At 37.4% G+C, this 23,527-nt stretch overlaps 1 protein-coding gene across 2 annotated transcripts; it reads left to right on the plus strand.

Moving 5' to 3' along the window:
* The first annotated feature begins 11,740 nt into the window (after nucleotides 1–11,740).
* On the plus strand, nucleotides 11,741–22,158 carry LOC121969795 (protein FAR1-RELATED SEQUENCE 12-like). Of its 2 annotated transcripts, none has more exons than XM_042520049.1 (8): nucleotides 11,741–13,161; nucleotides 13,315–13,392; nucleotides 18,736–20,791; nucleotides 20,900–21,003; nucleotides 21,128–21,199; nucleotides 21,281–21,340; nucleotides 21,712–21,821; nucleotides 21,913–22,158. In XM_042520049.1, exons 1-8 carry the CDS (start codon nucleotides 11,986–11,988, stop codon nucleotides 21,992–21,994), a joined length of 3,738 nt encoding a protein of 1,245 aa, XP_042375983.1. In that variant the 5' UTR covers nucleotides 11,741–11,985; the 3' UTR covers nucleotides 21,995–22,158. The 2 variants fall into 2 exon arrangements, with proteins under 2 accessions (XP_042375983.1, XP_042375982.1); XM_042520048.1 differs by having other exon boundaries at nucleotides 11,742–13,161; nucleotides 20,882–21,003.
* The last annotated feature ends 1,369 nt before the right edge of the window (nucleotides 22,159–23,527 follow it).

A 23,527-nucleotide genomic window follows, 5' to 3' on the forward strand; every position in this document is an offset into this window, starting at 1 on the left:
CCCTGCGAGAAGCCTTTGTCCCATCGATCAGTGGATCGATTGGGAGGCAATCGCGAGCGCACAGAAGCATGCTGGATCGATCAGTGGATCGATCCAGAGGCCCCAATCGATCAGTGGATCGATTGGGAAGCTGCGATTTGTCGCGATAAGCCCTGGATCGATCCGTTGATCGATCCAGGCAAATTCTCAGAGCACAGAGGCGCTCTGGATCGATCAGTGGATCGATCCAAAGCCTCCTCGATCGATTGAGAGCAATCCAATCGATCGAGATCTGACCGTTGGCGCAGATAAAGGCTGCAGGCGTGCGATTCCTTCGGCAGAACTCTCGGCCATTTCTTCCGATCCTCACCAGCAATCACAGAGCTTCTCCACAGGGTTCTCACCGCTAGTTCTTGAAGGTTCTTGGAGGTCTTCGAAGTCAAGAGGCGGATCTACAACTGAAAAAGAAAGCTAGGGTTAGGGTTTTCAGTTATAAAACCTGTAAGCTATTGCTTGTATTTGGTTTCCTTTCTTTCTTCTTGTACTGTGAGCTTGTAGGGCTTCTCCGCCTTTGGTAGTTACCATAAAGGAGTGTTATTCATAGTGGAGGGTGTGTGAGTAGGTGTGGATCCTTGAACTAGTCACCTCTTGTGAGGTGGATACCAAGTAAACCCTCCTTGTTAGCATTGTGTAGTTTGTTTCTATATTTTCCGCTGCATATTTCTGAAGAAACAAGCTACAACGAGAACCTAGCACTCGACGAGCTATTCACCCCCCCTCTAGTTACTTTTTGGTCCCAACAGTAAACGCTTCTAGTTTGTTCTACTACTTGTTTGTGAGCCATCAACGTTGTAAGAGGATTCTCCACCTAAAAGAGACCGTTTACTGAACTTTCAACTTCCTTGGATTGACAACCTCCTCAGTTGTAATCAAGTAACTCCTTCGTGCCTCTATTCTTAGTTTACTTCTTAAATTTATTTTATGCAAGTATTAGTTTAATAAATCTATAAAGTTTGAGAAATGTTCGTTTTTCTTTACAAGGTATTCATCCCCCTCTAGTCGACCGCCAAGGGACCTATACTAAATTAATATTCAATAGAATCAACACTAAGTTAATATTGCAATGGAACCAATGCTAAGTAAACTTGATTTGATTATTTGAAATAATATAGAATAAGAAAAATAATACCCCTACAAGTATACAATGGTTTAACATGGTTCACCTTCCCGCTCTCCCTATCATTCTTCATGCTCTACTTATGTGTTTATGTATTGTGCTTTCATCTATTGTTGTCAATCCTTTACTTATGTGTTAAAGAAAATCTTAACGGAAACCTTTTGTTTAAATATGAAAACCAAGGCTGATTCCGACTACTCGAGGCACAATCTACCAACAATGTGTAATTATGTCTTTTATTAGTAAAAATAAGATAAAATTTAGTTTTTAGTTTTATATTGAAATTTTTAATTAACAAATTATTGGAAAAAATAGACACCATCACTAGAATATAAATGGAGGGAGCTTTGAATTTGATAGGATTAAAAAGTGAAAATTGAAACAACTTGGGAGGAAAAGAGCATATAATTATTTATGATGGTAAAAAAGATGAATATGTTCATTTTTAGCATCCTTGTCAATATGGAACAGGTAAATCATGGACGGTTACTAGCCTCTGGAATAGTGACTAGCACATAAGGGAGACATTTACTTTACCGAAATTCGAACCACAGACCTTATGATGACAACACCTCATGCACTAACCACTAAATCCATCCGAGAGGACAACAAAAATAAATACAATTATTTATGAGCCACCACGAGAGACTGAGCAACTCATAAAAATTTAAATATTTTTAATATTTAAAAAAAGATATTTAACTATTTAATTAGAAAGTTTAAATTTAAACTCATATAGGAGTAAACAATATAAATTGATCCGAGTTTAATTGTGTTCATTCTTATTTATTTATTTATTTATTTATTAAAATTATTCATAGTTATTTATTAAAATTTGTATCAAATTAAATTCGAGCTTAATTTTTTTATGAAGCGCAATTAAAAACGTTATTATCTTTATATATTAGATTAAATTTTATGTAATTATAAATTTATAGTTTTTAAAAATTTATTATGAATAATTTAAAATTATAAAAATTTATAAATTGTTATATTATATATATATATATATATATATTTAAATAATTTTTTAAAAAACAATTATAATAAATTTATATAATTTAATAAATAATTTTATTAATAAAATATTTGTAAATATTAACAAATTAAATTTATTAATGTTCAACCTTGTTATTTAATATATTGTTTCATGAATGAATCGAAGATGACTCTCCCCAAACTTCTCTGATCATCAATTTTATAATGAAATGAAGTGAATACATCACCGATTCAATTTATTTAGACTAAGGTCAAATCTTTAGGACTAGAGGAGGCCCTGTATATTCATTGATGGGATGAATTGAACCCCATCTATTTAACAGGTGAGATATAATCTATCTATTCAATGAACATATAAGAATTTAAAATTGATCCAGAAATCCTGGATCAGATGATCCCTGCCCTTTAAACTTGACACAATTTAAAATCGTGAATAAATAGTATAGCCCGTTCAAACTTTTATAATGCAGCCCGAATTTAATGATGGTGAGACATATTAAGATTGATAAAATATATTTTTTTATCAAGGTGTCCATGTTTCATTCGATTAATCTGGTAAGTGGGGACCCTTTCTATTTCGCTCATCAAGTGCATCAGAAAATGCTCACAATAATATACTGACAGTCACTTATACGGGTGCCCTATTTGCTAGAGTAAACTTTCAATCTAATATAGGATCCAACCATGATCTCTCGTGAGCAGTCCCGGTCCTATCAATCAGGAGGCTCGGGGCGAAACGATCAAAAGAGGTCTTTAATTTTTTTTCATAAAGTAATAATTATTTATAATGACTTCTTTTAGCTTTTCTAGATACAAAATCATCTATAATATTATTAATTTCAAGATTTTCTAAAATCTCTTTTTCAATAGATAAAATTGTTAATCCATTCAATCTCTCTTGTGACATTGTTGATCTCATGTATGTTTTTAACAATTTTAATTTTGAGAAACTTCTTTCAGCTGATCCTACGGTAACAGACATAGTTAACAATATTCTATAAGCAATTGCAACATTTGGATAACAATCTATATTTTTCACAAAATTAAGAATATCAATTGCTGACATTATCTCATTTGGTAAAGTCACTTGTTATATTTTTAATTCCGTAAACAAATCATCTAACTCAACATCTAATGAATTTTCATGCGTAAAAGTGGATGTTAAATTAATACAACATTTTCTCAACTCATCATTATCTAATGATTTTAATATTTTCGAATCAAACAAAAAACCAAATATATTTTCAAATGCTTTCATTTCATCAAATCTACTTTTCAAAGAAGAAATTGTCATGTCTACAACAATCACAAAATAATCAATTCTAAAAGATTCTTCTGGTGATAGTGGAATTTCATCATCTTCTTTCTCATCAAATTATTTTTTTTCTAAAAAATACGACGTTTCATTGAAAATATTGGTTCTATATTCATATCAGATGCAAGACTTTTAGCAATAGTCAAACTTGTTGCAAAACCATCGTTCCTATATTTTTCAAAATATGATATTATACCATCTAATTGTTTCATAGCAGAATCAATGCACATCGATTTTGATTGTAATTTCTTACTTATCATATTTATAGCAAATAAAATGTCATACCAAATAACCATACCAAGTAAAAATTCAAAACTTTCAATTGAGTTAATTATACTTTCAGTTTCACTCTTAGACTTTGCATCATCACAAATGTTATATAATTCTAGTAAAGCACTTCGCACTTCAAGAGCCTGAAATCTAATAGCTTGAACACTTTTAATACGACTTTCCCAACGTGTGTTTGAAAAAGATTTGACATTAATCCTTTCACATTATCAAGTAAAACTTTCCATCTTTTAGGAGAACTTGAAAACAATGTGTATATGCGTTGCAGTACTCCAAAAAAAGAAACAGCTTTAACACAAGAATGTGTCATATCACTAAGAGTTAAATTAAGACTATGACAAGCACATGGCATGTATAACGCTCTTGGATTTATTTCAAGCAACCTCTTTTGAACTCCTTGGTGTTTTCCTTTCATATTAGAACCATTATCATAACCTTGACCTTTAATATTTTCAATACTAAGATCAAGTGATTTTAACACATTTTTTAATTGATTAAAAAGTCCAAAATCAGATGCATCATTAACTTTTAAAAACTCTAAAAAAATACTCTTCTATCTTCACATTGTTAGATGACATATTAACACATCGTACTATGAAAGTCATTTGTTCTTGATGACTTATATCTGGAGTACAATCAAGAATTACTAAAAAATATTTTGCCTCCTTAATTTTCTTAATGATAATACTTCTAACATTATTAGCTAAAAGAGAAATCTGTTGGAGGATCGGTGGCCGGCTTGAAGGGGGGTTCGATAGGTAGGCCATCCCCAAATCGATTTCTTCTCTACACAAGGGTTAGTTCACAGCGGAATATACTAAAACTAAGACAATGAAACAAACAAGAATGCAAACGCTAACAAACTCGATGTAATGTGGTTCGGAGATGATGCTCCTACTCCACGACGTGTCCTTGAGGTGGACGATCCTTTGATCCTTCGGTGGATCAGTCCCCGGCAATCTCCGGCTAAAGCTTCCCCTTCTCGGTGGAGCAAACCTCTCACAAGGGCACTCTTCCTCTTTACAAGATGGAGTAAGAATTAGGAGGAAGAGAATTTGCTTGGGAGCTTTGGGCACAGTATAGGAGTTAAACTACAAGCATCAGTAACTTCCTTAATGCCCCAAAGCTCCCCTTAAATAAGAGGAGAGAGTTGATCACAAATCAACTCAAACCTTGACACCAGTCGACTGATCCAAGCATCAGTCGACTGGTGTGCCGTTGGACCCAGCCAACGGCTCTTTGTAGAAAGTCAAATCTTGCCAACGGCTATGTACCAGTCGACTGGTCTCAGGACCAGTCGACTGGTCCCCATAGCTGACAAGCACAGAATGCTTCTGTGCATTCTGTGAAGTTGGATCAGTCGGCTGGTCCCATTACCAGTCGACTGGTACCAGTACATTCACTCCTCTCATCCTTTCCGGAGTCGCCTTTAAAGTCCTCTTCCTCGGCCTTCGTCCCTCAGATGCACCCGAGCCCGCGGCTCCTCTCCGTGCCATCCTTCACGCTACCTTGAAGTCCACTTCCCTCGGCTCCACTCCATTGCTCCTCGTCCGGCGGTCTCTCGGATGTCTTCCACACCATCCTTCACCGACTCAAGGATCCGAGCCCTTGGATGAGTTTCCCATACTTGGCCGCACCAAGTTCTCATGTGTTCCACCAAGTCCTGGAAGACTTAAACACATATCAAATACATATGAAAGTCTAACTTAAACTCTTTGACACACACATCAAAACCTAGGTCGATTGCACCAACAATCTCCCCCTTTTTGATGTGTGGTAATATGTTTAAGTTAGGCACAAATAACAACTTTGAAAATTAGAAGCAGTATGTACACATGAAGCATAAAACCCAAGCTCCTCCTTAACACATGCTCTCAACCTTAATTTTCAAAGATTTGCACACAAATAAAACTAAGTGGGTCTCTAACTTAAATCTACCCATTTCTCCCCCTTTGACACCATCAAAAATATTGTACCAAACATATACACATACTATGGTATTAGTTTCAACCAAAGTTGGACCCATAAATTGATTTAAGACCTCAGATTGCTGGAAGGCTGGTACTAGTCGACTGGTACCTGTCACAGTCGACTGGTACATGCTGAACTCAAATTTCAGCCTTCTGAGGCCAACTTCAGAAATGCATAAAAAATTCCAGAAAATTCGAAAAATCATGAAATTTTGAGCACATATTTCTTATAATGTTCTTTAACTAGGAAAAATATGAGTTCATGAAAAGTCAAAGTGTTTTTGAAATTTTTCCCAATCTCAAAAAGTCTCAAAAACATGCAAGTTTGTATCAAATTAAGGCTCAGTTTTGCAATCACATGATTTAATATAGCTATATCACAGTAAATAAAACATAGAACTATTTTCAAAACATTTAAAATATCTAACTATGTTCTATGGGCAAGATGTCCATTAATTAAACATTTGCTTTCCCCATAGTTGGCCTATGATTACTAAAAATTTGATACAAATCATAACTCATCAAAATGCCATAAGCATGAGTGAATTATTAGTATCATTCTAATATCTCACATTTATGGTTGGAAAATCAAGCAAATCATTGTGAGATAAAGGTAACCTTTACTTCGTCCTCTTGATTATGAATCTCTATCAAGGCTAAGTCCTCCCCCTTAAGGTCTCAAGTCAACTATTTTTCAAAAATTTGAGTTATGATTTCATTGGTTGACTAAACCCAAAATCCCCTAATCCTTAAGGATTGATTTTGGCACCCAATAGAAATTCTTTCTAATTGGGTTAACCAAATATTCCTTGGGGATCCATTTTCTATCTATGATCTTGGTTTGTGATTGCCCCCTAGCAAGTAAACAATGATAGGTCTTTTCATTATTTGGTTCATTGTATCCTAACCCATTTTTCTTGAAACTTGCCCTTTGGCTCCCAATGATCATATTTAGGGTTTTTGAGCCAATTTCAAATTTCCTAAGGGCATTGGTCAGGTATTCTATCTTTTCCCTTAATTTCCTATTTTCTTCTTCTAAACATGAGTCATTTGAAAAATTTGAAGAAGAAGCATGCAAATCACTATCCTTAGAGCACATGGATTCTAATTTTTCATTAAGCATGCAAATTTCATTTCTTAAAGATTTGTTTTTCCTTTTTACCTTAAACAAATCATCATTTGTACTTGAAATAATTTCAATTAAAATATGAGGAGGAAGATTATGTACCTCACTTATCGAGAAGTCCGAATCCGATGATTGACCTCCCCCTTCACTTGAGCTCCCCTCTTCATCTTCACTTGAGCTCCTTCCTTCTTCTTGTTCGGATGAGGTGGAGGCTACATCATCAATCCCCATGAGAGCAAAATTGACTATGTGATGCTCTTCTTCCTCCGATGATGATGAAGGATCATCCCATGTTGCTTTTAGGTTTTGAGTCTTCTTCCCTTTTTCTTTTGTCTTCTCCTTCTTCTTCTTCCCTTCCTTCTTTTTCAAGAGAGGACAATCATCTCTTATGTGTCATTCTCCTTGGCAATTGTAGCAAATTATCTTCCTTGTCCTACTTTTGCTTCTTGAGCTTTTCCTAGCATGAGACTTGTTAGATGAAAATTTTCTAAAAGCTCTTCTCATTTTCTTTACCATATACGCCTCTTGATCACTATCCATTGAGGCGCTTGATTCTTCGGAGTCGGAGGATGGTGGGGATGAAACCTTTTTCTTCTTACCCTTTCCCTTGTTTACCACAAGGGCTACTTCTCTTGATCTATTTGCTTCTCCCTCTAATTCTTCAACCCTTGTTTCGTGAAGCTCCATGGTTGAGAAGAATTCATCTAGAGAGCTCTTCTCTAGATCCTTTGAAATGTAGAATGAATCTACAATGGAGCTCCATGTCGAGGATCTTGGGAAAGCATTGATAGCTTTCATTATGATGCCCCGGTTGGAGAGTTTCTCACCTACACTTGTTAGTCCACTTAAGATTTCTTTAAATTTTGCATGAAGTGTAGATACCTTATCTCCCTTCTCAAGCTTTACATTGTTGAGTTGAGTTCGGAGGAGGTCTCTTCTTGCCAATTTAGCCTCCGATGTGCCTTCATGAAGCTCCACTAGCTTCTCCCACAACTCCTTGGCGCTTGAGTAGGTTCCAACTCTTGTTACTTCTTGTTGGGGAAGAACATGTAGTAGATGATGGATGACTTTCGAATTTGCTAAATGTTCTTCCCTTTGCTTCTTGCTCCACCTTGTTTTCTCAAGTATCTTGTTGTCTTGATCCCTAGGTACTTCGAAACCATTTTCCATGATTAGCATAATATCAAAATTGGTTTCGAAGAATACCTCCATTTTCTTCTTCCACCAAGAGAAGTCTCCTTCGAATTTGGGTGGATGAATGTTTGACCCGACCATTTGATGATGTTGTTCTTCTTGGCGATTAGTCCGTTGAAGAGCTTCCTTGCTCTGATACCACTTGTTGGAGGATCGATGGTCGGCTTGAAGGGGGGTTGGATAGCTAGGCCACCCCCAAATCGATTTCTTCTCTACACAAGGGTTAGTTCACAGCGGAATATACTAAAACTAAGACAATGAAACAAACAAGAATGCAAACGCTAACAAACTCGATGTAACTTGGTTCGGAGATGATGCTCCTACTCCACGACGTGTCCTTGAGGTGGACGATCCCTTGATCCTTCGATGGATCAGTCCCCGGCAATCTCCGGCTAAAACTTCCCCTTCTCGGTGGAGCAAACCTCTCACAAGGGCACTCTTCCTCTTTACAAGATGGAGTAAGAATTAGGAGGAAGAGAATTTGCTTGGGAGCTTTGGGCACAGTATAGGAGTTAAACTATAAGCATCAGTAACTTCCTTAATGCTCCAAAGCTCCCCTTAAATAAGAGGAGAGAGTTGATCACAAATCAACTCAAACCCCGACACCAGTCGACTGGTCCAAGCATCAGTCAACTGGTGTGCCCTTGGACCCAGCCAACGGCTCTTTGCAGAAAGTCAAATCCTGCCAACGGCTATGTACCAGTCGACTGGTCTCAGGACCAATCGACTGGTCCCCATAGCCGATAAGCACATAATGCTTCTGTGCATTCTGTGAAGTTGGATCAGTCGACTGGTCCCATTACCAGTCGACTGGTACCAGTACATTCACTCCTCTCATCCTTTCCGGAGTCGCCTTTGAAGTCCTCTTCCTCGGCCTTCGTCCCTCAGATGCACGCAAGCCCGCAGCTCCTCTACGTGCCATCCTTCACGCTACCTTGAAGTCCACTTCCCTCGGCTCCACTCCATTGCTCCTCGTCCGGCGGTCCCTCGGATGTCTTCCACACCATCCTTCATCGACTCAAGGATCCGAGCCCTTGGATGAGTTTCCCATACTTGGCCGCACCAAGTTCTCATGTGTTCCACCAAGTCCTGCAAGACTCAAACACATATCAAATATATATGAAAGCCTAACTTAAACTCTTTGACACACACATCAAAACCTAGGTCGATTGCACCAACAAAATCAACTCATTCTGAATTTTATGACCAAGATAATGATGATGAATTTCATGATTTTGAATGCGTCTAATATGATCTTGCATCACAACGTCAAATTCAGCAATCATTTCAATCAATCCTAAAAAGTTTCCATTACTTTCTTGATATAGTTTCTCATTAGATCCTCGAAAAGCCAAACAACGTTTAGAAAGACATTTTACAATTGCTAATATTCTTGTAAGAACTTGTCTCCAACGCTCTTTTTCTTTAGAGATTTCTCATTGTAGATCTTTATCAATTGTTTCATTTTTATCTAATTTCATTTTTAATTCTTTCCAAGAGTTCATATTAGTTATATGTTCAATAGAATTTTTATGTTCTTTAAGTCGTTCACTGATATGTTTCCAATCTCTAAACCCATCATTTGCTAAAGAACTTCTATTATTTTCAGATTTAAATAACTTACAACAAAAACAATAAACTTTATCTACATGTTTACTGTATACCAACCACTTTCGGTCTCTTACCTCTCCATTACTTAATTTTTTAAAATAATGAGTACTTGAAAAATGTCTAGAGTAGTGATCAAAAGGAAATATGAGATTCATTTCTCTTATAGGTCCCTTTTCAACTAAAATATTATGTGCATTATTATCAAGATTATCCCAATTCCTTGGATCATATATATCAAGTGAAGGAATAAATTGTTTATCAATATTAGTATTCTCATTATCTACTACATTAGTAGCATTTTCATGCTCTCTTAAATTATCTTTATCCTCATTAACATCATCAATTTCATTAGATTCATCATTAACGTCATAAATTTCATTAGACTCATCATTAACGTCATAAATTTCATTAGACTCCTCGTTAACATCATATATTTCTTTAAGCTCATCTATATTATCCTTATTTAAATTTTCTATATTTTCATTAGAACTTGATCTTTTAATAAGGAATTTATCAAGAGCACCTCTTTGTGATTCATTTAATTGTTCTATTTTTTTTTCTTTTTTCACATACAGAAATATGTTTTCTAGGCAGCATATTATAATGCACAAAATTACAATAATTGCAAAAGTATAATTTAAATAAACTGAATAAAATTATAATTTAAATTAACTGGAATAAGTGCACCTGGAAGAAAAAGAGGAGTAGATGATAATCCACAACTGCCGCAACTCGCAAACCTACGCAATGCAGGCCGTAGAGGTTCAAAATCTTCAGGTGCAATGTGCTGTGTGCTGTGTGCAGGAGGTGCTGGACTGCTAGTCAGCTGATGTAGCCGTGTAGAGAAGAGGCAAAGGTCGCTGTGACACCGTCGCGGAGTCGCTTGTAGAAAGGAGAGCAAACAAAAATGAAAAGAGAAGATTAAAAAAAAGAGTAAAGTAATTGTAAAAAAAATCTAAGAGAAAAGAGAGAATACGAGAGCGTCGGCCCTCGGCAGAAATATTTGCAGGATAATGTGTTAAGAAAATCAGAGCTTTTATTGATAACTTCAAAGCATCTCATGAAATGGCACAAGGAAAGAAATAGTATTCTTAGTTTCTCAACAATCCACACCACTTTTTCGTGCAATCTGACAAGTATACAATTTCGAACAAAGTTGTGAGATGAATATTAGTGGTAGAAAACTAGAAATACAAAGTAAGATGCTGATGCTGAACACCAAGAAACATGATATTCAAGCAGACTAAGCAGAATCAATCTGATCATGCCAGGAACAATGAGCAGTCTGCTATCATTCTACTGATAAATGAAGAAATAACATTTTTTTCAGGTTAATCATATATCTGGCACCCCCTTAAACGGCTTGCTGCTTGTCTGCTTGTGTTGTGCAGATTGCAGTTGTGCGGCGACGGCGGAAGAAAAGGTGCAACAGTAGGAGAGCATCAGCACTCGACAGAAATTACAAAAGCTTGAGGTTTGAGCTTGTCTGCTTGTGCAGTTGTGCAGCGGCGGAAGAAAAGTGAGCTTGTCTGCTTGTGCAATTGTGCGACGGTGAAGAAAAGTGCAGCAGTATTAGGACTGTTAGGTTTACTTTACAAAGGTGTAATTCTTAAAACAATATATATATATATTAAAAGTTATGATTTGTGGGTCCCTCCCAAACTTGGGCCCTGGGCAATCGCCCAAGACGGCTCGGCCTCTAGGCCGGGGCTGCTCATGGGCATCCAAAATATTTAAGAATTTTTTTTTAAATGGACACGTAATAGTAATAGTGCGATATTGGATTTTTGAACTGTCCAGAATTTCTTAATTTAATTTGGCGGCAGATGAAAACTTAACTTATCGTCCAAGATTCTATGTTAGATTCCACATTTTCATTGTAAAGCAAAAAGATTTATTAAGAAATGCATTCACAATTTGTTTTCCTAATTTTTCTCAATATCGTCGTGAACTCCACCGATATGGGCCCAAATGAAATGGGCCGAAAGCTGACTCCGCCAACGAAGGCACGAGACACTCAAATTCCTCTCACTCCCGTGGGACCCACACGTGGACGCAACGATACCCAATCCCTCTCCTGTCTCGTTGCTCCGCTCGTTTAGCGGATCCCATCGTCCGTTCTCCGACGTTTTACCTCGCCCGGCTCACGCGCACCTCCCTGCTCCCGCCTGCTTCCTCCCGATTCCCTTTCCCTTTCCCTTTCCCTTGCCCTTTTGTCAGCCGACCATGATCATGCCATGAGGCCTCGCCTGGACGCATAAGAACGAGAACTAGGGGCTTTCCGAAGATGACATTTCTAATCATCTAGGGTTTCCCTACCTCCATCATGGTGCACATCTCCGAGATCACCGACGGCGCCGCCGCCTCCGCCAAGGAAGATGAGAAAGATGTCACAGAGACGCTCTCGGCTGCTGCACATACCTCCGTCGAACAAGACAGCTCCACCCACGGATTGGAGCACCCCCCTCCGCAGGTCCAGGAGCCTGCCTCCCTGTTTGAGCAGAACGAACCACCGCCACTTCCACTGCTGCTTCCTCCCCAGGAGACTCCCTTAGAGCCAGATGAGGCTGTTCGCCCTCCGCCACTGGAGCCAGAGCCGGAGCTGGCACCGGCGTCAGTGTGTCCGTCTGCCTCTGTGCCGCTGGATAGTTCTCAGATCGTGGCTCCAGCCCCTGCCACTGCTTCTTCCGACGTCAAAGTCCCCTATAATGAGTACGCTCTCCGCGTTGCCTACATCATGCGCAGCTACCTCAACATGCGGTCCAGTGGGGCCGCCGCCAACTTCGCTTCTGCCGGTTCCAATGGGGAGTCCTGCTGCAGGGCGATGATGGAAGTGACTCGGAAGGAGAATGGGCGATGGGGAGTATCAAAAGTTGAGACTGAGCACACTCACCTGCTTGACCCGCCACAGGACCTTGCGAGCACACTAGCTACTGGTTGTCTGGTTCCCGTTTTAGGCATGGAGTTTGACTCCATTTCAGCTGCTAAGCAGTACTATAGTGCTTACAGTGAGAAGATGGGTTTCCAGTCCAAGACAGGCTCAGGGAAGAAGTCGAGGGGGACGAGGCTCTTGCTCATGCAGAGGTTCTTGTGCTCCAAGGGGCACTTCCCCACCTACGTCAATGCTGCTGAGAACGCTACAAGGAAGAGGAAGCGCATTTTGAATAAAAAGGTAGCTAAAAAGGAAGCAAAAGAAGTCAAGACAGATTGTGATATGCTCGAGGCCATTGAGGTAGAAAACTTAGCGGAGAAAGATAGCATGGCACTTGAGGATCAGAGAAGGGAAATAGATGCAGAGAAGGCTCCGTCTGGTTCTGGAAATGATAAAGGGAAAGGGAAGAACTGTGGGAAGGTACCACTGGTATCCAATTCAGGACAGTCCCGGTTGTTGAGAGAGCTTGGTATAAGAGTATCACGCTACACAAATGAGGAAAGAAGGAATATAATACTTAAATACATGCAGAAAAGGAGTGGTAGACAAGCAGTTGACAGATCCATTAAGGTTTCATTCATGAATTTCTCAAATGAGATTTGAGTGAGGAGCTTGTTTTCGATTAAGATGATCAAGTTGAAATGGAAAAATGTAGTTTCTGCTTAGGTATATTTATTTAATTAGTTTATGTCATATTTTTTATTTTATTTTAATTCTTGCTAGATTCCCTCTCGACAAGCTTTGGCTGAAAGGAGGCAACGTGGTGTTGGAGGGAAGTTTCTTAGTAGAGAAGAGACACAGGTAACGTTTTTGATCCATGTGAAATTTTAGTGATTTTCATACCTTTTCATGTCTTCTTTACTTGCATACATGCCTCCCAGTTTCTCAGATTGATACTTTGATCTTTCATGTCAACTCTCATGTTTTCTGAATATCTTTTTTAACATTTTTTTTGTGTGTGCTGTGGCATAAGGTTTAGCCTTTGTTTGGACTTAAGAAACTTTAAATGGAAGATTATAAGATGTGTATGCAAATGACATGTAGTTGAATATCCATATGTTGCATACAAAGAGAAATTATTTAACTTTGCTCATAAAAATGTTAAAAATTTCAAGAAAAAATCATAATGCTAATTTTTATTAGTGGAATGGAAATGATAAGGAGTAGATGGATCGATTTCTTGTTCTGTACAAATCCTATGGAATATATAAGGAGTAAGTTTGCCCCCAGGGCGTAGCGCAGACGGTGGGCGCATGGTATCTCTGGCGTAATGGCCAGGGGTCGATTCTCAGGAACTGACGACCTGGGGTTTACCCTGCCATGCGCCTATGGCCTGTGTACCTGCATGAACCTCCCTCCATATTCGTGAGGCCAGTACTAGGGGGGCCGCTAAGGTAGCGGATCTACCTTTTTTTATAAGGAGTAAGTTTCCACAATGGTAAATAACCCTCCAAGTAAGATACAATGGTTGCCCTATTTTATTTGATTCCACTTGGTTTGCTAATTCTACCCATCCCACCCATTCGCCGCATCTAGTTGGCCCATTCCAACTCCTAGTTTATCTTATTCCACTTGGTTGGCTAATTCTACTAGGATTGCTGATTGATCCATGTGGCCTTTTTGGTTGGTTTACTAGGATTGATAGAATTTTAGTTACACTAACTGCTAATAAATGACTCTTGATAGTGAAATTCTCATTAACATGTTCTTATTAGTATTAACCTGTTACTTTAAAACTTATGTCTAAATAATATATATTATCAGTGATGTTGATTATATGATTAATAAAATGAAAGGAGTTTGGTGTAACAGTGCATAACTGTTAAAATATTTTCATTTATAATTTTAATAATTAATAACTTAAAACCTTGTAGTATTAATATACTATTTAATGCCATAAAGACAATATTTATACATTTGCAACATTTATTTGTATCATACTAAAGTGTACCCTATTTTAGTGAGACAATGTTGTCCATATTTCTTCTCACACTACATCTTGCATATCATAGTATGTTGTGCACTCTAACTCATTGCAAGACAAATTGTTACCTTAGTAATTAACACGTACAAGGATCATCACCTACAAAGAGTGTAGTTCAAAACTATAATTCATGTAGGGAAGGAGTTTGCTTAGAAGAGCTTCAGGTAGAGATTGTTGCTTAGGAACTCTTAAAATGACTTATTGTCTTAAAAATTTGATATAAGATAACATATTCTCTAAAATATCTTAATCTCCTAAATTTTATACCTAACATAATGTTTAGATTTATGAGATTTAAAAACTTTAATAAAGTCCTTAATTATTGCTATATTGTTCTCCTTTACTAAGTATTTGACTCCTAGTGAGTTATTGATATCTTCTCGACGATTGCCTTTACCAATATATAAGAAATTGCCATGCAAAATTAATTACTAACTTCAAGAAACAATGCTTCATTATTATCTTTTTCCTTGGTCATTCCTTCTTCTAATGAATGAGGTAATTACATCTTCATTATCCTCCAATCTTTGAGAAATTGAGTATGACTCTTTTGACTCTATGTTTTTTCAATTGCCCCTTCCAATGAATAAAGGAAACAAGTTAGATAAATAAGTATTAGAATCATGATTTTATGACTATATAACTCAATAAAGTGGACAAGAAGGTTTGTAGAGGAGCTTTAATGATACTATTTGAGCTTACAATTCTAAGAGAACAATTACTTTATCATCATGTATTTAATAATAATAATGTAATTTCGTTTCTAACTTTCTATTGTCGATATGCATCTCTCATGTTAGCTTTTGCTATCATTATCTTAAGAGCTATAATCTTATCTCCCTTCCTAACTACTCTTTATTATTTTGTTCCTTAATGAACTATTTTCAACAATGTCTACTCCATTTTTCATTTTATTATTTCCTATGCACCATAACTTAAAACGTGAATTTTCTATCATCTTGGCTTTCTCCCCTACCCATTTTTTCTTTTATAAGCACAACATATTAATTATTCTCCTAATCATTATATTTACTACCTTCATTTTTTTGTCAGAAAGCGTTCCATGTTCTAAATCTAAGACAATCGATATTCCTATAATTTTTTTCTTATCTAACTTAGGGTATGAGAACTCTTGCATATTTAACATTATATCCAAGTTATTGTTGAGATGTCCTTGTCAAGACGTTACCTGCAATGTGTTCCTTCTAAGGAATAACCTACCATTAACACAATAGTTTGATGGATCTATACATAACATTTGCGTTTGTTTGACGCTAACTAACAGTTTAACGCAATCATTTTTCTTTATTCGGCCTTGAGACCAGCCATGGTAGAAATTTGCCATGGCGGAGTTATGGGATATTTTTACCTATATAAAAAGAAAAATCATGCTATAGGACGAACACCCACCTTGAAGGAGGCTTCCTAAATGCTTGCTTGGTCATTGGTTTGACCCAATACTCACATTGTTTATCACCATCTACACAAGCATTACAATTTATCCTTTAGCACCAAACAAAATTTATAAGATTTACGAAGAAAGAAGACTTGGCACATAGCAAAGAAGGATTTTTGCCTCTAGAAGATATATCAAATTTCCCCCTTTAGAGTTATCATAAAGTTCCAAATGCACAAAACTTAATGCAAAGACAACCTCTAGGCTAGTCTCCCCATGAAAGATGATAGGTAGTAGCCCCAAGGACCACCTTGGTCTCCAATCAGCTAAGGAAAAGGCAAAGGTAGTCACTGCTAGCCTAGACCTTGGAGAAAACTTCCTTATAGCCATTCCCTAACTTCGTGGCTGTCCAACATCATCAACCTTCTTGATGCCGCCTACTCTAGAGGAGAAAAGGAAGGAAGGTTACTCAAGGGGAGGAGATGCTTTGGGAGGAATAAAACCCTAGAAGAGGAAGGGGTTTTGATCAAGATGAAGAAGATGGTAAACTTGATTTCGCATCAATCATCACCCAAGAGACTAATTTTTAATGGATTTACTCTAAATTACAGCTTAATTAAAGACAATTATTCACCAAATAAAATATTCTTTTAATTAAAACACAAAAAAAAATTACAAAAAAAAAATCCAGGAATAATACTGTTAAATTTAGCTTTGGATCAGAACAGACTAGTTTTAAAGTTAGGGTTGTGTTCCTCTCTAATCCCCTGTGAATGGAAGGCCACAGGTTTGATTCAACATTCTGCCACCCTTCGCTTGCTTAATTCATGTCTTTTCATCTCTATGCCTTAGCCATTTCCGAGTCTTTCTTTTGTGGGAGTTATCCACCACAAACACCCATGAATTGATGCAGGTAGTATTATTTGTCTCAAGCACCCAGAAACGTCCCCTTGAGCAGCTGTCCCTCCTGAAATCCTTAATCTCCTGTTCAATTCAGCCGCTGCCCAATGCTTCTCGCTACAGTCATGACACCTCTCTGCCTCTCCAACATTGTGAGATTATTATCATCCTTTCATCCCTCTGCTTTAATGCCAAGACTGTTAAGGTGCGACTTGGCTACCAGGCAACCGAGCCTATCACAATATAATTGTCTTTGTAAGATTATGTGATTCTTAGCTAGCCTCCAATATTCAACATCCTCAACTCTCCATCAATGACGATGGCCTTTAGAAGAGGCAGAGAAACCTAGTGTCTTTTTTGTATCTAAGCTATCAGATCACTTTAACCTTGCTTGGGCAAAGCCCAGCAGTGTCTAGATCCAAAGGAGCAGTTGCAGAGTTCTAAAGAGGCAGTAGAGAATAACTAAAAGGGGAAGGCAAAAGAACATGAGAAGATTTCTTTGAAAGAAAAAAGAGATGGATAAGCTATTACAACACAGTTTCTCAAAGGAAACAAATACAACACAGTAAAGTAGTAATTTTTCCCTTGGATTACTCTCTTGCTTCTCCCATCTTGTAAAGCTAAACCCTCTTTCTTTGGCTGTGCTCTAACATCTATGTTACATATTCCTTGCAAAATAGATCACTGCCTAGGCCAATTTGATGAACTTTCAAAAAAGTTGTGTTACTTTTTTCTTTACTACCCACTTGATCTCAATCACAGTTTTTTTGTACTACCCACTTGACCACAACCACCTTCCCTTTTCTATTCTTGTCCTCATACTAAATATCCTCTCCTTCCGTCTTTGTTCTACTCTTTTTCTCTCTTCTTTGTTTTCTCTCATCTTTCATGTCAGCTCCCTCTAAGCCTCTTTATCTGCTTTGCCTCTTTGATCCTTATTAGCAACACCTTTCTCAATCCCACAAGATTATGAAAGATAAGGATCATAAAGGCAAAAAATTCAAACAGATTTAGGAATCTAATCAAGTATCGCTAAAAGATTTACACATGGATTTCAACATGAGAACTTTAGAACTCTAACTGTTGTGATAAATCCTTCACTTGAATTGTACTCATGAAGGCTCATCTATTGCTGAGAAGAAAACCCTATCTTCTAGCACCATTCTTCCATACGTTATCATTCACCCCTTAGTTACTCTCATAATGGCAACTTCAATTTATCCTTTACACTCTTTCAGTTATTATATAACTAGTTCGTCCTCAACACTACTGAATTTCTTAATTTAATTCTGGGCCAAGTTTCTCAATTTGCTGGTCCTAAATTTGTTCCCTCCAATGAGACTGACATGAACCTGAACTAAGTTCTATGTAATCTCTAATCAAGTCATATCGCTATTTAGGAACGGTTGTACGTTGCTTATGCTCACCTTGGGCTCAACTTTAGGGCCGGATCAAAATTTAGAGGTTTCACATGTCCATCCATCACAATGGCACTTGTCAGTTAAATTTAAGCCTTTAAGGCAAAAGTAAATCAAATAATTCAAACAACTAATTAACAATAGAAATATAATTCAACAATCACTTATTAATAACCCACTGTATAAATAATTTCATAAAGATTTAAGACATGACATGCTTGTACACAGTTATTTTCTAATAGGATTAGTTGATAAGTATATAATATCACGCAGCATGTCTTAGGTATACCATGGTCCAAAAAAAAATATATGCCTTCGCATCAATTAGAAGCCACAAGCAAATAATGTCAATTGAATGTAGTAATTTGTTTTTGTTCTTTTATTCCCTGCATGATGTGTGAACATGTAACTTCATTAGTTATTCTAACTTATGAACTCTTTTGCAGACCATGAGCAGACAGGAAGAAACATTGGACGAAGAGCCTGAATTACCAGGAGAAGTAGTTGCAAATGCTGGAGGAATTCCAATTGTCGGTATGGTGTTTGAAAATGAGGACAAGGCATATGACTATTACATCAAGTATGCAGGAAGTGTAGGTTTTAGCGTCCGTAAAGGCTGGTGGGATAAATCTGCCAGAAATGTTACTAGATCACGGGTTTATGTGTGCTCCAGAGAAGGCTTTCGGCCAAAAAACGAAACAAGGAGACCACGAGCAGAAACAAGAACTGGTTGTCCTGCTTGTATGGCAATCAAACTGACATCCAGTGGTAAATACCGTGTAATGGAATTTGTTGCCGATCATAACCATCAGCTTGCTGCACCCTTAGACATGCAGATGTTGAGCTCAAAAAAGATGCTAACTAATGTTCAACCTTCTGGACGTCAGAATGCTAGTATTATTCCTGTCGGATATAAAAATTATATCCGAGTTAAACGTTCTAAGGCGGTGCAGTTGGGTGATACAGGGGCCTTGTTCGAATACTTTCAGAGGATGAAAGGTGATAATCCATCATTTTACTATGCCATCCAGGTTGATGAATATGATCAAATGACTAATGTCTTCTGGGCAGATGCAAAGTCCATGATGGATTATCACTATTTTGGTGATGCTGTATGCTTTGACACATCTTATAGAGCAAATGAATATGGCAGGCCATTAGCTTTATTTATAGGCATTAATCATCATAGACATGTGGTTATTTTTGCTGCAGCATTTCTATATGATGAAAGTGTAGAATCATTTAAATGGCTGTTTGAGACTTTTAAGACAGCAATGTGCGGGAAGCAACCACACACAATTTTCATTGATCAATGCTTAGCTATAAGTGATGCAATAACTGCTACATGGCCTGGTACAGTTCAACATTTATGTGTTTGGCAAATATTCCAAAATGCCACTAAGCAACTAGCAGATGTCTTTGAAGGCTCAGAAAACTTTGCACATGATTTTGAACAATGTATATATTATGATTTTGAGGATGATGATGAGTTTCATTTGGCATGGAAATTGATGTTAGAGAAATATGATCTCAAGGATAATGAGTGGTTGACTAAACTATATCAAGAAAAGGAAAATTGGTCCTCACCATATGGTCGGCAAACATTCTCTGCAGATATAAAAAGTGCATTAAGAGCGGAGAATTTTGGTAGTTATCTAAAAGAGCATCTGAATTTGGAAAAGGATCTAAGAAGCTTTCTGGAGATATATGAGTTATTGTTAGAGCAGCGAAGATATAATGAGTTGCAGGCAGATTATAATGCAAATCAACCCCACCCAAGAATACCTCCTTTAAGATTGCTCTGGCAAGCTGCAAATGCATACACGCCTGCCGTGTATGATATCTTCAGAAGAGAGGTTGAATTGTTCCTTGATTCTATGGTGTACTGCTCTGGTGAAGCTGGAATTCTATTTCAGTATGAGGTCACAGTCAAAGAAAAAAGTAAAGTGCACTGTGTCAGATTTGATTCATCCAATGGTTCTATTATATGCAGTTGTGGTAAGTTGGAATCTGTTGGGATTCCATGTTGCCATGTACTAAAGGTATTAGACCTCAGAAATATTAAAGAGCTTCCACCACAATACATTTTGAAGAGGTGGAGAAAAGATGCCAAGGTTGGGAATTTAAATGAGAACCATGGCATCACCTTTGACAGTGACTCTAAATCATCTGTATCAAAGCGTTATAGCTCTCTTTGCCGCACATTGTTCAAACTCGCTGCAAGGGCTGCCGAAAATGAGGAAGCTTTCACATTGATGGTCAACCATTCAGATCAACTTCTCGACGAAGTTGAGCAAATTTTGCAAGCAAGACTTCTTGAGAAACCAGCAATCAGTGGCACATCAAAGGGCCATCCTCATAATCTGATTGATAGCGGAAATTCAAGTCATGGGACTGGTAATGATCCTCAAAAGCCTAGTGGAAAGAAGAAGAGCAATGGAGGTACACGTCGTAGAAATGAAAATGAAGTTGAATTAAATAAACGGCAAAAGGCAAGAAAAGGTTTGTGCAAATTCTGTTTCTATAATTGCACTTATCCTGTGTTCTGGTGATCAAAGGTCTTATTTAGGCTTGTTATAATGTTAATTTTAGGGCAACCTGATGATGCAGAAGTGTCAGCAAGAGATAATGAAACACATGTTCCACCAAACAGCATCTCCTCTCAACCAAGGAATCCTGGAAATCAGTTTCTTGTGCCTAATCAGTTTATGCAGGTGTGTTTTTGCGGAGAAGCATATATATGTATCTCCTTGAATTTAACCTTTTATTTGCGTAATGTTTCTTTGTTTTTTTTTGCTACTTTATACATTTTACCCTTTTTTTTTTTTTTTGATGAAGGGGCCTTTTGTGGCACCTCACCAATTTGGAGTTGGTGCCATGCAAGGATATCCAATGAGTCAATTCGGTCAGGTCAGTGCAATTTTTAGTACAATCCGATTTTCAGAACTTTTGTTTGTTAACTGGTTTCATCCAATTCCTGCCAATATTCAGGATTCCTCAGCGTCAACTTTACCTCAACAGCCATTCACTAATAGTTCCCACTTTACTCAGGTAACCCCAATCTTGTCAATAATTGTCCAAAACAAGGATGCAATCATGGTTCTTTTCAGTTTAGAGTTAAATTTCCATCAAATTTTATAATGACAGTCATCTCTTGTTGGGTTGTATAAAAGTCTCATAATTCGTGCACAGGTAGCCCGAGTTTGCCTCTATGCTGCCTAACCTTGCTTTATCCAGACTTATTTGTGCATCAGTGCAGTGCTACTTATGTGTGAAACTGTGAATGGTCTTTCTTTTAATTTATGTTCGGCATTAGTTTTGTTTAGCTTGTCATGCATTTATTATAAATGTCATAATCTTGTTTGCTTGGTCAAACTAAATCATTTTACAATATGATGTAATTATTTGGAAATTTCGTGCAGGGATTTCCTACTCCAGATTTGCAAGCGCTGCAGTTCATTGGGAACAATGCTCAACTCGATCATCAAAGTAACGACCAAGGACAATGTGCTATTCCAGTTTGGGATTTTCTGTGAGTTATAATATCATCCACCTTGGTTGTTCAATGATAATACCAGTAGTAAAATGAATCTGCGTCAGTCATTATTTTGTTGTTGGGACAGCTCCGAACCGTTCTCAGTGCCTGATGTTGTAAATGAGCTGCATATTCTTGTTGAGGGTTTGAAGTTAGGCATGGTTTTGTAACTTCACATCCGTTTATAGAATGTAATATTCCATCGGCCCAAGTAAAATTTCATTATTTGGGCCACAGAAGATTTCTCCACCTTTGTTAAATTCATGGTGTGAAGTTGTTTATTGAAAACCCAAATCTTAATACAACGATTATTGATGGAACTCGTTAACGTTTATCTTCTATTTGTCAAGTTCCTCTTGAATGATCACATCAATCTACATGCTTGAGGATTGGATTACTTACAACAGAGTGAGACAGTCAACAGGCCTCTTGAATTGGTTTTGCAATACACTTCTACTTGTGTATATATTTTCTAGTGCCTAATGTGTGGAATTCAATCCACAAGACGACCTATAAATTGACTTGGTCAATAAGGATATTTGATGATGCTGCCGACCCAACATACAGTCGTCCTATACGGCAACTATGAACTTGGCCTTGAGCTCCATTGGCGTCATTCCAATCTAACCAAACTATGAAATGGGTCATCTCTGTTAGACACCATAGAAGGGTCAATTGAGGCAAGTCCATGAAAAAAGGGCTTACAACTAGCTAGTCCACAATATGCATAATGTGCCCGTAGACTCAGTCCACAACATTCTACACCATGCTGAACCTACTTGCAGACCTTATTCGCCGTATAGTATATGATTTATTTCTTTTGCCCAATGACCATGGCCTTCTCATTGATCCAACTTAAAAAATGATAAATCTAATTAGTTTTATTGGTTGGTCTTAGGATGACTAATTTAGTTTCACGGAATTTTTCTATCGATCACTAGGGTAGTCTCATTGATTGGTCTTAGGGTGATCTGTTTGACCCCACGGAATTTTTTTTCTGGCTATCAGGATAAATCGAGAAGCGCACATGGCGGGCAACCCAGAAGTCCAACATCCTTTGTTTGTGCGTCTCATTTGGAGGAAATTTTTTTACAAAAACGTCATAATTAAGGATCAAACTACGAATACCTAGATGATAATTTAGATATCATACCGTGAGACCATAACCCTAGGGATAAAATCCTCATAGAGCAATGCCAAGACAACAATCTTCATCAAACAAGATGCTTCCACTAGGTTAGACAATGTAAAATCCCTTATCCTTCTTGCATTTTTTTCCTCCTCTCAAAGATGATTTACCAATATCTTGATTGTAAAATCACCCTCTAGTACACCCTTGTTTAGATCATCATGGTGTCCTCGGGGCTATGGTATAGTAGGATACCCCGTTATTACCTAGACACCCATAGTTTGATTCTCAATTACAATGTATTTATAGGTAGGGGTGTTCATTATTCGGATCAATTCATTAATCCGCCCGATCTAAATAACATTCGGGTTATTTGATTTGGCTAAATGAAATTCGGGTCGGTTGAATGAACTGACCCGAAATGTTAATTGGGTTAATGGTTTGGTTTTGGATTTAACTCCCCATCCGAATAATCCGCCCGAAACCCGAATAAGAAATTAATATATATATATATTTTTATTTTTTTTAGTATAATCTTTGGAATCTTTGGAATGTGTAATTTTTTTTTCTTATA

The sequence above is a fragment of the Zingiber officinale genome, chromosome 4A (genome assembly GCF_018446385.1).
Source record: "Zingiber officinale cultivar Zhangliang chromosome 4A, Zo_v1.1, whole genome shotgun sequence".
Lineage (NCBI taxonomy): Eukaryota > Viridiplantae > Streptophyta > Magnoliopsida > Zingiberales > Zingiberaceae > Zingiber > Zingiber officinale.

Coding starts and splice junctions, on each gene's coding strand:
- LOC121969795 (XM_042520048.1), top strand. CDS start 11,986: ATGGTGCACATCTCCGAGATCACCGACGGCGCCGCCGCCTCCGCCAAG. Junction 21,200..21,280: donor CAATGAGTCAATTCGGTCAG/GTCAGTGCAATT, acceptor GCCAATATTCAG/GATTCCTCAGCGTCAACTTT. Junction 21,822..21,912: donor ATTCCAGTTTGGGATTTTCT/GTGAGTTATAAT, acceptor TTGTTGGGACAG/CTCCGAACCGTTCTCAGTGC.